An 18,362-nucleotide genomic window follows, 5' to 3' on the forward strand; every position below is an offset into this window, starting at 1 on the left:
ATATGAGAGGTATACAGAAAGAAAAAAGTTGTTTTCATTAATTAATTTCACCTATATAGTATGGCCATAATTAAACAATCTTTTATTGATTCTTACAGATACATAAAATAAGCTAAAATATAAACAGTGGTGTGAAAATCCATTGTTACTATTTCCTTTACTGTGTTGGATAGGCAAGTCACAGACTTTAAATTCACTCTAGAAAGTTTTCACAAAAGCCATGTGCCATTTACAGCAACATTAACATTACCATGGCAACTGGGGAGACTAAAGCCTGCAATGAGTGAAATAGAATGTTTGTTGTATAGCACACATTGTATAACATAACATAGCTCAGGGTTACAAACCAGATGCACTTTATTTAAATTATTTTAAAGGGGTTATACATTTATTTTCATTCACTCCGATTACATTAAAAACATGACAGGTGAATAAAATACAATGGGTTCATGCCAGTGTCTGGAGGGTGGTTTATCTGAAGTAACAGTAGATGGGGCAAGTTCAAGCAGAGTGCATTTAAACAGTGCATTCTATTGCATCATATTCAAATTAAAAGAGGTATTATACAGTTGTCTGAGGGTCCCTTGGCTTTATTAACATCTCATGGCCAATTTACATAACATTCATTACTCTGCCAAGGAACACGGCAGAGTAATGAATGTTATTACTGGGAGCCAATTAAATTTAAAAACCTTTAAAAACGAATGAGCAAGTAAAAGAATATAAAAAAAAACAATTTGGTCAACATGTTTAGAAAACATTCTAAATTCAGACATTTATTACTCCGCCAAGGAACACGGTGGAGCAATGTGACGATCGGCATTGATTTGTCTGTTTGACTATCTCTTAGCAATATTACTCGAAAAATGGACTAACAGATTTGGATGAAATTTTCAGAGAAGGTCAGTAATGACACAAGGACCAAGTGATCAAGATTCTGGCAGTAATGCAACTTATAGTCTGGATTCACAGATTTGTTAAAGATTTTTGTATCATTGTGAGATAGCGGCACTGTAACATCACTGTAAATATGACTACAACTGAACACTACATCAGCTGCCTGCTGATGATCACATGATTGCGATCCTACTACAAATCAACCGCAAGGTGGACCACAAATTTTTAAAGATTTCATCCGTCAAAAATCACACAGTGGCTGAGCAGCCTTGGCGGAGTACTGCGCTCTCTGACTGCTTTTCTTCTTTATCATGTTTTGATATCACAGCACTGTACAAAGATAGCAATATTTACCTGCCAATGTCGGCTATCTGTCTGCTCTGCCTACACATTCTGCTGCAAGGCTTTATGTGGTCTGTGCACCAGGAGATGAACACTGACATTTTTTTACAGAAGCTGCTCTCTCTCTTTTGCCTGGAAATCCCTACAGAGTAGCTGTAGCGCTGCGATAAGAAGAGAACACACTCTACCCATCAACAATGATCTCAATGTCTTTAACAAAAGGCTGCACACAACGAGCACACCATGGCTCCCGTACCACCACCCCTATCCATCTCTGCTCTCTCAGCTGGCCATCCAATAACAGCTGTTGCTCCAAATTTCGATGTATCCGGCTATAATTCTCGCTTTGGCTGACATGGGTTGATGGAGGAAGGACAAGGGTACAATACACAAGCCAGCAAGGGTCTCAGCCAGAAAAACCACAAGAGTTTATGTTGAATCCTGGCAACATAGCCAGCACTGTCTTCTCCCAGCCACATACGGAGAAAGAGGGAGGGAGGCAGCATGCTTAGACAATGAGGCTGCCTCATTACCACTGTTTATCTTAAGCTGGATTAATACTTTAGAAAGAAACGCTAGTATTTTCTTTTTTAGGAAATGAGCACGTGTCTCCTCTTTTGGGATGGTTTACTATTCGGATGTTTTACTGTGGTTTTGATTTTCTTTTCCTGCTGCTATTGTTTGCTGGTTTTCTTTTCCACCCACAGAATTTGATTGCTTCCCTACCCTTCATATGTTGAAGTCTGCTCATTTAGTTCTTGTGGAACACGGTCAACTGTTGGGGTTCAGATCTTTCCTTGGTTACAGAAACACTCTGAAAGCAACTCGCATAATCAATCCACTGACAGAAACAGTGGGATCGGCTTCAGAAAAGCTGGAGGGACTCTTTGTTTGAGCTGCTACTAAGCTACTGCCTCACCTTACATGAAACACAAAGAGATTGGTATGTCTCTTTTCAAGCACACACTCTTTATCTATTTCTTTCTTATGTATTACTTGCCAGGCATGAATCTGTTCTCTCATGGAGAGCTCATACAAATGTCTGTCTGTACCAAATAATAGCTAGTAGGACATAATGCAAGACTCCCTTCACTCGATGGGTTTGCTCTTAGACTGACCTTGACATATTCCCACATAATTTCCCATTGCACATGAGAAAGCCAAATGACGAAATGACACTGCACTAAGAATAATGTCAGCTGTCTCCGTGAAATTATCGCAAAATGAATACAGAACAAAGAACTATATCACAAAATATATCAGCAGAGAACTAAACTGATCGTCATTTTGGACTAAACCTCCCACCCTTTCTCCACGCAGCCCCTAGCAATTTTAGCCTGCGGCTCATCCCCTCGAGGTGCACAGAGAAGCGCTTCAAGTACTTATTTGTGTCGACCGTCATTCAGATGTACACTGCCTCCTATCACAGTGGCTCCAGCATCAGCCCACTAGCAGAGAAGGCACTTCTTACTGTCTCTGCCAGCTGCTGTTTATAGTTTTTCTGTGGTTCTGTGACCTGTCCTGGTCTCTACATCCACCCTGCCCTTCTGACTCTGACATGCAAAGTTCTCTGCAGAGTAGTTTACACATCTGTATACAAGTTGAAATAGCATTACTTCATTCACAAACCGTCATGATAGACACAAACTGCTTCCACTTGTAATTACAATCAGATCAGATCAGATGAGTTACTGTGTTAGGTACTTCATGTAGTTATGTATGTTTAAGCAGTGATAGTGACCTATCCCATGTTGATGGGTTTGAACTGGAGAATGGAAAAACACATAAAAAGAACTGGAAATTTTTTACACGATCAGGGTCGATGACTTCAATTTGATTCTTGCAAACAAATATCAATACCAAAGCTAAAACGGTAGCACGGCAAAAACAAATCAGGAAAGTAAAGGAGTAACAGATGATACATAATGGAACTCAGTTTATATTGACATATTTAAAAAAAAAAAAAAGAAAATAGAGAATATAAATCCAAGGCAGTGGAAGCAGTTTGTGTCTATCATAACTGAAGCAACTCTTCACTAAGATCCACTCTTTACACATTCACATCTGTCCACCTTCACGTCACACTGCTGCTCATAAATATTACATGTTTAAGGTAAGTGGGAGAAGTACTTTAGGGCACATTTTAAACTTTCATTCTTTTAGCAGGGCTGCAGTTGTGTCCAGAAGTGCGTAGGACCCTCTTGAAACCCATTAGTTTCTTCTTTTTACTTTTTCTCCCGTTTATTGAATTGCAGTTTTGAAGGCCTAAAAATATTTGACAATACATGCAAATTTGCACACGCACCAGTGAAAAATTTGATATTTTATAGAACTCGTACAGGTGTGAGCCAAGATGGCTCAATAGCGCCACCTGGATAATTTCAAACAGGCTCTATGAACAGGACACATTACCTACAGCTATGAAATTTGGTAGGTATAAGTAACTGGTCACGACGCACAAAAATGTAACTGACACCCATGTCAGCAGCACAACAGGAAGTCAGCCATTTTGAATTATGTGACATATTTTGGATTATTTTGGACCAATTTTTGCACATTTTCAAAAGTTATAAAGTCAAACAGAGTAACCCCGACAGAGCTCAAATTTGGCCAGGATGTACATCAGGCATGGGTGATCAAAAGTTATAAAATGCTCTGCAAAAGTCTGAGGATGTGGAAATGATGGCTGACGTAATTTCGACAATTCGCCATGACACAGGAAAGACTGTGCAACTGCCCTGTACATGTACCAATCTGCCTCAAACTGTACATGTGTGATCAGACTCTGGCCCTGATGAATTCTATGGACCAAAATACAGTCACAGAGAGAGCGCCACCTGGTGGGATGGGTCACCATGAAAAAGAAAGTGCTGTCGAACTAGCCTGTACATGCATCAATCTGCCTCACATTTTACATGTGTGATCACAGTCCAGCCCTGAAAACATACCTAGGCCAGCATACATTCACAGTGATACCGCCACCTGGTGGATACTTTTGATAGGTCGCCATCAAAAAGGCCATAGGCTGAAATACACTCTCAGTCGCAGCGCCACCTGGTGGACATGCTTGGATTCACTTACCACCAAGGATGTGAGGACCTGAACAGCGCTGCTTGCAGCTTTAATTGTAGCTGGTGTTGAGGATGTATGCTTGTAAACACCTGTTTGTTTGTTTGTTTTTTAGTAGGTTGCAAGTTATAGTACAGTTAACATTATAGTTATGATGTGTTTGCATATATGGATATTTATATATTTGTAAGATATAAGTTAGCTAAAAAGAAAAAGATATTCTAAAGAAGGAGGATAGGAAATTGTAAAAAAAAAAAAAAAAAAACAAAGAAAAAAAACACCTGTGTCAGATGCAATGCAAAATATATGTGGAGTGGATATTAAATAATTAGACTGGTTTTATGTAAGCTGTGCCACAGTCTGAGCCATGTAGTATACTCTGATCACTGGGCAACAAAAACAACATGTGAAAGTTTTAATCTGATCGAATTACATAAAATATGCATCGCTCCAACTATTAGCTACACCTCATGCAACCTGAATTACATCCTTAGGGATTTGCTGATTACAGTTTATCTAATTGCAAATTTGATTTTAAAGCGATTAATCGCACAGCTCTAGTTAGCCACAGCGCTTGTTTTTGCAGCTATGCCTCATGCTTTGTCACCATAAAAGCTACACAGGAGAAGAAAATGGTTATCACGCTCACTATGCCTGCAGGGAGCGGAAGCAGAGCACTGCACTGCCCCACTGTCGCATACCGAGGCAAATCACAAGAAATACCACTTACATTGAAACACTGTCATTTTTAAGTATGGGTACTAAAAAACTGAGATGTAGGACAGAGCTGAAAAATGTATTTCAGAGCAAAGTTGTGGTTTAAAACAATGCAAAGGCAGCAATTTGGGATATGCAGTGGATCTGACCCAGGGCTTATAAACTGTCATGTCATCAGTTTTACAAATTCATGCCATACCATGCTCTTTGTGTGACAGTCACACTTTTGATAGTATCTCATGCAGTAATGCTCTATGATATGTTTTTAATCTACTGCACAGTGAATATTGAATGAAAGTTTTCTAAAAAATTATATCACAAATTACAATATCTGTCATAAAATCAGACCTAAAATTTTTACTTTTTCCCTAAATCGCTTACCTCTAGCATGGCACAATGTTTGGTACGACACTGGAATATGTACATCTAGTATCAGTATAGTGCACAATACTATGTTCTGATAGGTGGCCCTATTGCTGTCTGAACTTATCTGATCCCTGGTTTGGAAAATACAGTTCTCATTATTTCTCATCTATTACTTCAAGAGCAAAGACCAGTATAGAAATTGTGCAAGTAAAGTGGGCAATCTTAATGTAGGCAATGGTGAGTGTAGGTGTAAGTGCAGCAGAGCACACAAAGCAGCAAAACACTCTCTATCAACTTAAGTCACTCTTTGTGTGAAGGATCAGAGTAGTTGCTACCACTAGTAGAACATCAGCCATCTATCAGATAATGAGCATCATTCCTACTATACTTTTCAGAAACATGGTCAAAATTAAACTCTCTCTTCCGACTGGTTGTTTACTTGTCTAACAGCTGTTTGCTAGCAAAAGAAAACCCATTCTCCACTTTAAAATCTGCAATGTTTCTAGCTTCTCAGCTAACTGAAAGGGATTACAATTTACCTTGATTTTTTCACTTTTTGTCTGTAGATAGCAACCACTCTAAAAAAAAAACAAATATGAAACAAAATTTGTTGAGATACGAAAGCATTCAAATTTGCAGTATCCTGTGCTAAGTATGACTATTAGTAATATGCACTAATATGTTTTCAGGACACCCCTGCTCACCTGTAAATCTGCCTGTCTTTATCATACATCCATCTTCTTTTGCTGTTTACTTGTTGTTGCTTCAAAAATGCTTATAATAGCCAAAAAGCAATAATATTCGCCTCACTGTCATCTGCTGTGCCCTATTCTGCCGTTGCAATGACCCAGTTTCCCCATTGGGACCCTCTGAGTTTCATCTAATCTAATCTAACACATCTCTGATTCTGTAAGAGATCTGCTGATATGCAAATAACTTCAGCACAATTTGGGGCTGTATGCAGAATGGATTGGACTTGAAACTGGGAAGGGAGGGAGGAAGGGAGGGGTGGAATTTTTCTAGGTGTATGACAGCAGACATTTTTAACGGCATGCCAATGTGACACACAACAAAATGCCATCTCCTCTGCTGCTTGTTCCAGTGGTAATTTGTGATTTTTGTTGATTTTTTAAATGTCACGAGTACTGAGGATTTGTTTCACTAGAAAAAGTTGTCACCTGCTATGTATTGTACTGTTTTATGACATAAGCAAAGCTGCGTTGGCTTGACAATTACAATATTTGGTGAGTTTCACTGAGCTCCTTTTAAAACAGTTAATTCCATATACTACTGACACATCGACAATATGTAAAAAAAAATACATAGAAAAATACTCTAGATTTACTAGAGGTTATGAAAATTGGTTCTAAAGGCAGCATATGGGAAGAGGAATAAGAACTTGCAGTGTAAATGAGCTGTCACAAAGCAGAACTTTGAAGGGTCTGCTTATTTTAAATTAAACAATAAACGTGTGAAATCATTGAGGACAGATTATTTGCGGAATTTCATTGAGTTAAAACAAGTTCCTTTTAAAACACATAATTCATTCCATATACTACAGACTCATCCACAATATGAAAATACATAATTAGATTGACAGTTCTAAAATTATGGAAAATCTGAGATTTACTCGAGGTCATGAAAATTTGTTCGAAAGGCAGCATATGGGAAGAGGCACAACTGACTGTCACAAATCAGAACTTTGAAGGATCAGCTTGTTATAAATAAAACAAGTGAAATAATTGAGGATAGATAGATAGATAGATAGATAGATAGATAGATAGATAGATAGATAGATAGATAGATAGATAGATAGATAGATATGTTGTTTTTCCCTATTGCTGAAGAGGTAAAACATGTAAGGTCTGGAGGCCTTGTGAGGAAAAGAAAAACACCTCTCCTTTCTTCATCAATAAATCCGCTACAGTCATTTGTCAATTCACTCAATTAGTTCTGTAACCATTCACTACTGATTTTAAGGGTTATTATCAAAAGACAAGGAGGAATTGCAGAATTAATTTCCTTTCCTTGAGTCCCAGTCTTATTGTGGATGATGGAGTTCAAAGAAAAATAAATTTCAAAAACATACCACGTCGATAAGGGCTAATAAAGGCGCTGCTCATATTTCCCCACACTTGGGTCTTAATCTGTGTGTTTTACGCGCACCTCTGTTTAGCAACAGTCTGCTCACTGGACTGAATCTTAATGTCAGGTGTAAACAAGGTCAGAAACTGCTTCACTGCTCTCTCTTCCAACAGCAAAATCTCCTTGCCTGCTCGGAGAATGCATGGCTTAACTTGGATGACCTGGCCACGCAGTCGATGTGGATTAAGAACAAGCTAATACTTAATCAACTTTGCAGCAAAGACCTCCCGTCCGTGAGATTTGCCATGCGTCAGGATGATCCGCGGGCAGCAGGAGCCACAGCCGTCAAAAGGACAATTGCACGGAGCAGGTGCATTAAAATAAATAGCTGTGTGACTGCATCCGTGTGCAGGGAGGATGATGATGTTACTTATTGTTGCTCTTTGAGATGCAAAAAATGCGCACGCAACCAAAGCAAAACTAGGCTGCTCCTGAAAATTACCTTTAACAGGATTAGTGCAAACTTTAGAAGAGAAAAGGCTTCGGCTTCACATATATATAACCGGTGTAAAAATACATCCAAACCAAGCAGTGGGATACTTAAGAGTCCAGCCAATGACACCAGCCGAGCTCAGCTGCACTTCACTAATCGCTTAATTTAAGCTGCGGCTTAGATGGCAAGCATTGTGGTGTCAAATGTTGCCAAAAGGAGCAAACACTGTCCGACACGCGAATAAGACACTTAATAAAGCAAACAGAGCCGAAGGTGGCGATAACAAGTGCTGCCAGGATGACAGAATCCATCACTTACCTTGCTCCAGCAGCAGGATGGTCATCCCGAACAGCATAACCCAGTACAGAGGATTCTTCATGGTCACGGATCTGTGCTTGGTCTGATGTGTGATGTCGTCTCGGAAAATTAGCCTGCGAGTCTCTGAAAATCCCGAAAAGTGCTTTTCTTCAAGTCCCCGGTCCTCCTGTGTGACTGTACGGCATCCACCAACGCAGCGCTCCACAAAGTCCCTCCTTCCACCGTGAGGTTATTGGCAGCGGTGATTGGAGCAAGTCGGCGGTGAGGAAAGCGACCACGTCCGGCTAGTTTTTTTCGGATTAAGGACACTTGATGATATTCACACGCACTAATGCTTCCGCCGCTTTATTGTGAAGCCAAGCTCGGCTCTCCTCCTGTCCTGCTCTGGTTGTATGTGTCCAGCTTTACGCAGACTGGAGGCGCTGCTGCGTTCTGTGGAGGAGGTGCTGCCGTCCCGCTGGCTTCTCCCAACTCAAAACTACTCTTTTATCATACAGTATTTATTGTATTTCAACATAATATGTGCAATAAGAGAGCATTTCCCTTTTGATTGGGCACATTCACCACCTACAGGGTTCCTTTTCTTGTTTTCAGTTCAGCAGTATTCTATAGGCCTGTCCTGGTTATTATCTAAGCTTATTTTAACATTCAACAAGTGGGGAAAAGCAGGAGCCTAGTGACCAGCAGTGACCATCTTAAACCACTTAACGTGGATACAGTGAAGCAGTCAAATGATGAAAGAGATTAGGAAAAACATTTTTGCAAGTGTCTCATTATGTGACGATCGGCGTCGGTTTGTTTGCCCGTTTGTCCGTTTCTGAGAAATGTTGTGAACAGACAAACAGATTTGGATGAAATTTCCAGGGAAGATCAGAAATGACACAAGGACCACAAATGATTCGATTTTGGCAGTGATTTGGCTTATAGTCTGGATGTACAGATTTGTTAATGATTTCTGCATCATTGCGAGTTGGTGGCACAGCGTCACTGTAACTATGACACAGTGTGTACTGTGTATATAATACAATCTTAAACTGACCTTATATCCCTGTCTTTTAAGCTACTGTAATGGTGAATTTTCCCCACTGTGGGATCAACAAAATGTATCTTATTTTATCTTATTAGTTTTAACATAACACTGAACAGATAAGACCATCAGCAAGGATGTGAGCAATTTCTATCACTAGGATTATTTGCTTTGCTGCTTCCTACTATAACAAAATCTATCAATTTTTACTCTGTTATGTGACGATCGGCGTTGGTTTGTCTGTTTGCAACATTACTCTAAAACAGACACACAGATTTGAATGAAATTTTCAGAGAAGGTCAGACATGACACAAGGACCAAGTGATTAGATTTTGGCAGTGATGCGGCTTATAGTCTGGATCCATGGATTTGTTAAAGATTCGTGTATCATTGCAGGACAGCGGCACGGCATCACTGTAACCATGACTACAAGTGAACACTATGTCAGTTGCCTACCGACGATCACATGATTTGATTCTACTACAAATCGACTGCTGCGGAGCATGAATTTTTTTAAAGATTTCATCTGTAGGAAATCATACAATGACTAAACAGCCCTGATGGAGTACTGCACTCCCCGGGTGCTTTTCTTATTTTTAATGTGATAGACTCTTCAACTTTCTTAAACTATGAAAGAAACTGAGATCCCACATGACTTGAACTGCTCAGTGTGCTTCATTTTAAAGGCCAGAAGCCTTAAAGACTGACTATCAATTCCTTTTTTTCCCTTTTATCCTTTGTTTTTCTTTTATTTCTTTTGAAATATTTTTACACAGTCCTTGTAATATGGCCATATTGTTAATGCAAATACTAATTATGACAGCAAAGCAAAGCATACTGATTGAATTAAATGACTTTAGCTGTCTGTAGGGGTTTGCTTTTGTCAGCAAATCAATCAAGCTGCTAGACATGCTGATTCTTGGTTTGAAAAACTAACCCTGCTTTCTGGTATTGATTCTCAAAATCTGCAATCTAGACTCAAACATTTAGTTACCAGTAGTGCCAGTGTTTCCCTCTAGGACTGAACATGTGAGAATAAAGTGTCAGGATTCAAGGGAGGAATGAGGGATTATCCTTTTATTGTGACCTATTGCCCATGTTTCACTGTTATGTTTTTTTTTTGTTGTTGTTGTTTTTTTTACCTGTCTGGGGACTGCAGATGTAAATTAGCAGTTAGTTAGTTGCAGTTGTTGTTTTTCTGTTGCCATCAGTGCTTATAAAGTATCCTATACACATCCATGAATCTAAACATCACTAGGTATTTCAGTCTGTAATGTAAGAGAAGCAGCTCACAGCCACATAGACACACATTTTGACGAATATAATCCATCATTTCAACTCAGTATACAGAATTTGCATTTTGTTTTCTAACCAATATGACTCAACTGCAGTCAAAGTTTTAACAAAAGTTGTCCCATTCTTCAGTAATGGAGCTTAGTCCAACACCAGCGATGACAGACAGAAATTTATTGCCATTGATCACGTAAGACAAGCAATACTTTTCTCAATTTAGGTTCAGTCAGTACAGTATATATAGTTCAGTTTGTCTGTTTCCTAGTGCTCGTCCCACAGGACACTCCAAGTCACGCTGTTCTGTGTCAGCTGGCAGCTGCAACACCTGTGTTCCTGCACTTCACTGCATTAGTGGTCTTTTTAACTGAGTGCAAGAGTGCGGTTGCTCTTCTGCTGTTACTTCTGTTGTTGCAAGAGCTTTGATTCTGCTCTGTGTCTGCACCCTGGAGGCACTTTGTTTCTGACTTGAGTGCCGTTGGGGAGATCCCTTATCACTTATCATGCTGTATACATGCCATGCTGTTATTCTGTATTGCCAAAGCAGGGGGCATCGCAAAGAAAGAGAGAAAAATAGCACTAGTTTTTATTTTATATTTGTAAAAAACAAATAAGAATAAATAAATAAACTGCCCTGACTGCCTCAGCATAGCCTCCATTTTTAATGTTGATTTTTGATGTTTGTAATATTTTTAAGATATGTACTACATGTAATAGCTCATTCATCATCATATCAGTGCATAGCTATTTGATGGGTCTTCTGCTGCCACAATCATACCTCTATGTATTTTTTCCTGTAGTTAAGAGCTGTCAATTATTAATAGGTAATCACCGGTCATTATTAATTATCAAAATGTATTGATTGCTATCATAGAAGACGAGGGACATGCAGTAACCTGTAGAAAGGCTTTGGTGGTCCATGTGTCTTTCTTCCTCTGCCCATCATATGAGCTGTTTTGCCAGCTGGGAAAAATAAACAACTGTCCATGAGCGTTAGACCCTTAGGGCCACAGGTTTATCCATCTTCACTGATTTTGGCAATTTTATTAGCTGCAAATGTGTTACCTTTTTTGCTTTCCCAAATCACAACTTAAGTTGAGTGACACTCGACAATGTTAGGTACTTCTGGCCCTGTGCTGTGAAAGGGCCCTGTCTCAAGACTTTTTTTTGTTGTTTATAATGTCCTCATGTGGAGCACACGGTCAAGATTTAATCCAATCATACCACTATAAATATTCAATGTCAGCGCTGAGAGCAAGCTGACCTCTTTACTTATAATATATAAAAATAAGATCATAATAAGAGTGAAAATCTGTAGACAGTTTTCAAAAGAGCCATGTGTGCAAGACAGTTCAAGAATCTCACAGAACTAGAAGCCTTTTGCAGAAAGACTGGGTGGAAATCCTCCACACAAGCACAGTAAGATTCTTAGCAAGATACAGAAAACATTAAGACGCTGTGATACCTGCCAAAAGGGGTATTATTAAGCATTGCAAATGCAGGGTTCTGAAACTTTTGCCTTGGGCCATTTCCCTTTTCTCTTGCAGAACAGCCAAACAATAAATAAGAGAACAATGAACACTTTGACAAGCTTTATAAAAGAGGAAAGCTTTAAGCCTGATTTCAAATGTAGAGAGGGTGTGTCTCCCAAACCCAAATGGGCAGTGGTTCCACAGGACAGGTGACTGATAGCTGAATGTTCTGCCTTCTATTCTACTTCTGAAAACTCTTCTTAAACATGAACAAACTGGAATCTATCTGATAAATGTGATTTAGAAAAGTCTAGCACAGTCCCTTCAGTGCCACTGGCATGTTCCAGTCTTTGTAATAACATGTTGTGATGAACTGTATCAAACACAAAACAGGGAAATCATAGAGTCCACTGTCTGAGGCTATGAGATGATAGCTGGTAACTTTCACAAGAGCTGTTTCCACATTATGGCGTTATCTACATCTGACTGAAAGTCTCCAAACAAACTTTGTCTGTGCAGATGGTCACGTTGTTGGCTTGCAACAGCTTTTTCAAGAATTTAAAAAAAGGGAAGGTTGCATATTGTTGTTGACTAAAGCACCTGGATCCAGAGTAAGCTTTTTAAGCAGTGGTTTCGTGACAGCAACTTTAAAAGCATGCCATACATAGCATGTTAGTAAAGAGAGGTTGATGATGTCTATTAATGGAGTGTTAATTAAAGGAAAAACACCTTGAACAGTCTGGTTGGGATGGGGTCTAACAGACACGTTACTCGTTTGGATGAAGCGACTATGGACGTTAACTCAGAGAGATTTATAGCAGAGAAACAGTGCAAATATAAATCCAGTCTCACAGAGCCGCTGTGCCTGATGACATAGCCGTGGGTATTTTTTCTCTCATAGTCACAATTGTATTCATAAAGAAGGTCATAAAGTAATCAGTACTGAGGACTAAATGAATGCAAGGCTCCAGAGACCTATGACTCTCTGTCAGCCTGGGATTGTGTCATGCCCTTCACCTCCAGCTCTGTTTAGTTGGCAGCCTTCCTTCTCCCTCCTTTCCCTGTCCGTATGTGGGCATGAGTATGTGGATATGTGTGGAATGTTTGCAGGTGCGTTGGATAATTATCTGAGTGACCACACCTGTTCCATCTACACCCCTGCACCATAAAAGCCTGGCTGAGACCACTGCACCATGCCGGACCTTTACAATAACATTCAGTTTGTCAAGCCAGCTCCTAGTTATTGTTTTGAGTGTTGCTTGTTGTTTCAGTAAGTAATCTGTGCTTTCTTTGTCCAGTCCGTGGCCACCCCTACTTGCACCGCTAACGCTGCATGACCATCTGTATCATCACCGTGTGCATTCCACTTCACCCTGGTAGTATCAGTAGTTGTAATTCTGATCTGTGTCGTCGACCTTGTTGGTGTTTCTGTAGTTTCTTGTGCCACATTTAGTGGCTTAATTACGTATGCCTAATCTTGCTCGTAAGATTAAGTGAGTCTGATCTGATAGTGCGTCGTGTTTTCACCTAGTACTGTTACCTGCTGTGATTCCATGTAATTCACCTGCCAGCCAGTAGTTGTTCCCCTAAATAGTCACCCCAGTTAACCTTCTCAGACATGTCACTACTTGTTGAGCTACGTTTCACTTCCTGGAAATATTGTACATATTTCATTAGTAAATTATTGTATTTGAAGTTATTCTGTGATGTATTTCTGTGGCCTTGCACTTAAGTCTCTAACCCAGGGGTATTCAACTAAAATTCAAAGAAGTCCAGTCAGAAAAAATGTATGAAAGCAAAGGTCTGGAACATCATAATGTCTAACTTGAGTTAGTGTGATATATATTGATGTAACCTAGTAGTTTTCTTAGTGTCTGCATGTAATCAATAACTGACTGTCAAATCAAATAAAGTCAGTATGGTTCAAAAATTTTCTGACAATATTTATTAAGTAACTTTTGATATAACTGTACATCTTGAAATAAAGTGCAGAACTTGAAAAAATAATGAATGAACAACCTGAACAAATCTCATTCTGATATACATCTCAAAATTTGCCTGAGTTTCAAACACTTAAACAACTGAACACTTTTACATTTTTTCTTGTCTTATATCACTCCCCTTATATCCCCTGCTGCTTAATGGGAGAACTGAGCTGCTTGCCTGGCCAGTATTTTTAATCGTGGCCTGAAAGGTGTCGGGGCCGTTGTCAAACACATTTGGAGGCTCATTGGTGACAATATTTAGTTTTTATTATGTTCATAGTTGAGAAAGCTGCCTTGCAGCTGCATGTTGAGCCAAACATGGTCAGCATGTGACCACGGCCTGTCCTCCTCTCATCTGCCCCTCGCCTCTCAACGGCTTGGCTGTGTGATCTTCCAGGGCTTAGCCTGACTGAATGCATGCATGCATGCATTCAGTTGCACAGGTGTAGGGCGGGGCTAAAGTGTGCTACCACTGTCTTATTAATTTGGACTGACAGTTTAGTTATCCAATAAAAACAGAGCAGGGTTTCTGCTTGATGTCCAACAAAAACTATTGCAGTGTCCCATTTGTAACCCATCCCTGGGTTACACCTGCAGCTTCTCTCACATGGGTATTACAAAAATATATCTACTTTATTGAATTAGAAGGAAGCTGAAGGAGCATGGCTACACTACTACCAACTGATTCTGATCTAGCAGTCAAACAATAACCTGTTCAGATCACACTGAAGAAAAATTTACTTGACTGTGTGAATACTGTCCTCAGAAGCAGGAAACGGGAAGCTACAGAAGCATATCCTCCCTCAACAAATACTGTATCACTTTTTTATATGTTACACATTTGTCACTGGATGATCAGGAAAGGACCCAAGTGCAGAACACACAGGCAGACTGTGATTATAGTACAAACTTAGTGCATGGAGGGGAGGTTCAACTGATAGCTGGACAATCAAGGTGTGCAAGTGAACAGAAGTGAACAACAGAAGAAAACCAAAGCATATCCAGTCAAAAGTCCAACTAAGGAAAAGAAAAATGTAAACACACGGGCACAAGATGAGACAATTTAACAATCTACAAATTAGCAGGGCAACAGACAACAGGTTAACAGGGTGTAGAAACAAGGTACAAAAAAAATGAAATGTACAAACCAGAGATGAGGAACACAAGGTGGCAACCAGGCATTTGATCTGAATAACAAAACAGTTGCAAACAGAAGAGTAGCAAAGACAAGACTATTTATACATTGAGAACTGACTGGAGAGACAGACAAGACACAGGTAAAACTAATGAGGGCAATCAAAAGAGAAGAGAAAAACAGACAAAGGAATAAACAGAAGCGCCACAGCGGGAAAAGCAATTTCAAAATCAAACAGGAAGTAACTGAAAAATGACACAACACCTACACATAGACAAACAGAGGAAATACAAACAGGGAATCACAGATGATACAAAAAGGGAGATACAGAATATTAAAATACATAGGAATGAATGAACCAAAATACAACTAGAAACTAAACCCCATTACTTATGACAATGTTATTCATTCAAAGACATTCTATTTAGGACAAAAGACAGCAAATGACCAAGTGATTAGATTTTGGCAGTGATGCAGCTTATAGTGTGGATCCACGGATTTGTTAAAGATTTCTGTATCATTGTGAGATAGCAGCACAGTGTCACTGTAACTATAACTACAACACTACATCAGCTACCCGCTGACGATCACATGATTGCGATCCTACTACAAATCGGCCACTGCGGACTTATTGGGACTTATCTGTTGGAAATGATACAACGACTGAGCAGCCTTGGCAGAGTACTGCGCTCTCTGAGTGCTTTTCTTGTTAAATTTGTAATGAGGTTGGATTTTAATAGTTGTACATTTACTGTGTCTGGGTGTATACAGGATCCGTGGGCTCTGTCTCTGTGATGTGACGACTCTCGGGCCACAAAGAGCAAACAAACTAAAATCACCAAATAATGGAGGATTAAAAATAAGTTAAGCATGAGGCTTTAATGTCTTGCTGTATATAAATCAAAAAAGGTAGAAGTGAACATTATTAGCTTACACATCACTCTGTGTCCATTTTGAAATTTGAATGATCTTGTACTGTAAACAGAGACAGAAATATAGTGTGGTGGAACACTACAGACAGACATGAAGCAGTGTAACTCACCTTAAACCATCCATCATCTCACTCATGATCCCAGCAGACATCACTTGTGCACAGCTGATTACTGTTTGTCATTCTGAAATTTTAACAGTTGCTGTGTTTAAAATACAATAGGACTGCACCCTTTAATCAAACATATTTCTTTATCATAAACAGAATATTTACTCATAATGAGCTTTAGAACGCTGATCCCTGCAAAACTGAGCATTTTAAGATTTGAATGGAGTTTGTATTATATCCAGGCGCTATGCTATAAATAAAGTGGGATTTAATAGATTTACATAGACTTTAACATGCATTTTTATGTAATTTCTAATGACTCATAAGTCGTGCATGTCACCACCATGAGCCCACGCATTGGTAATCAGTGGGCAATGTGTATCATGAAATTAGCATAGAAATTGTATTGTACACAGGTTGTGATACAGCTGTTGCTTTACAAAGAGTGAAACTCACAGACTTTAGTCATAATATTTTTTTTTCTTTCTCATTATACTTGCCATTTTGAAATATGAATGGAGTTTGGACTTTATACAACAGGTGAGCTATAAAGTGCAATACACTTAATTGATTTTATGCTCTGCATCAGTCCCCTGATATTTTATTTTTAATGCACACTGTCATATCATGATTTTGAAAAGTGCTTTGCAAATAAATAATGTGATTATCTGTGCTGACTACATGTCATGTCAAATTCTTGGTATAATTTAGTAAAACCTTAAGTGCTTTCAACTGACTGAGTTGAGTTATTAAAATTAGTATATTTGCGTTGTAATTGTCAGCTAATTTGATAGAATCCATCTGCATCTTCAGAGCCACCATTAATCTAACCTAACAGATGTCCTCAAGTCTCCTACTGGTACAGCCTAACTGACTGAGTTGTTCGGGGTCGTTGTCATTCAGCATTTTGTCTTCATGAATGAGTAATTGACTATCAGTAATGCCATTTTCTTTAATATCATCCTCAAGTTCACATTCAAGGCTCTGTTCAAAGCATAACATTTAAGAGCTTGCTCTTGTGAAATCGTGTTTCCCATTTAGTCCCGGTATAAGCAGAGGGGTGATCGGTGCTTTGCTGTAGACGCCCCAAGACTCTGGAACGCGCTCCCACTCGAGCTCCGCGTTATTACTGACCTGCCGCTTTTTAAGTCTAGATTGAAAACCTATCTATTTAGACGTGCTTTCCAATCCTAGGACTGTTTTATGGTTTTTATGGTTTTATGGTTTTCTTAGTTTTGTGTTTTTATGGGTTTTATGGTTTTATAGTAATCAAAAATTGTTTTGTTTTGTTTATTATTCTGTCTGGAAAGCACTTTGGTCTTCTTCTATGTTGTTGGAAAGTGCTCTACAAATAAATCTTTGATTGATTGATTGATAGTAACTCGTTTCTAAGCAAAACCTTTAATTTTTAAACTTTTGTTTGCACACACCCACACATGTACGCACAAGTTAGATTTTAAATTCGTTTTTTTGATCAGTCTTGTTTTTAGCACAACACATTGAAGAACTTATTAGGAAAGCATGGGTATAATTGATGCTTCCAAGCTCTTCTGCTTCTGTTTCCAGATGGAGTGCACAGTGATGTGCAGTCACTGTTTTGGTCTATAATATATATATAATCAATCAATCTTAGGTTAATGTGGTAAGCAGGGAGTTGTTCCTTCACTTTTTAAGATCAAAATATGGTGCCTGGCTGCCTTAGTAAGGATGGGGGAATGCGTAAATAGCAAACATGTTAGTTTAAGAACACAGATCCAATAGGAGCACACACAAAAGAATTATCTCACCATTGACATACTGGTAGAAGCTAAGATTTGTTTTGTTTGTTTTTTTAAAAAAAAATCTTATTAGTGTACTTTGTGGGCCGCACAGTTATTCAGTGGTTTGCACTGTTGCCTTGCAGCTAGAAGATCCTCAGTTCGTGTCCCAGCCTGGGCCTGGGATCTTTCTGTGTGGAGTTTGCATGTTCTTCCTGTGAATGTGTGGGTTTTTTTCGAGTGATTCTAAATTAATAAAAATAATAATGATGGATTAGATTTATATAGCGCTTTTCTATTACGGTATACTCAAAGCGCATACAATGGATCCATTATTCATTCACTCACACATTCTCACTCTGATTGGTGG

General features: G+C 39.0%; 1 protein-coding gene across 1 annotated transcript in view; it reads right to left on the reverse strand.

Annotated features, from left to right (window-relative positions):
* The window catches only part of ntm (neurotrimin), a 471,807-nt gene extending 463,152 nt beyond the window's left edge, over positions 1-8,655 (reverse strand). Inside the window, exon 1 of the mRNA XM_023275098.3 lies at positions 8,288-8,655. Coding sequence (XP_023130866.1) covers positions 8,288-8,348 — 61 coding nt within the window. The 5' untranslated portion in view covers positions 8,349-8,655. The remainder of the gene's footprint in view (positions 1-8,287) is intronic.
* Positions 8,656-18,362: the final 9,707 nt, after the last annotated feature.

The sequence above is a fragment of the Amphiprion ocellaris genome, chromosome 14 (genome assembly GCF_022539595.1).
Source record: "Amphiprion ocellaris isolate individual 3 ecotype Okinawa chromosome 14, ASM2253959v1, whole genome shotgun sequence".
Classification (NCBI taxonomy): domain Eukaryota; kingdom Metazoa; phylum Chordata; class Actinopteri; family Pomacentridae; genus Amphiprion; species Amphiprion ocellaris.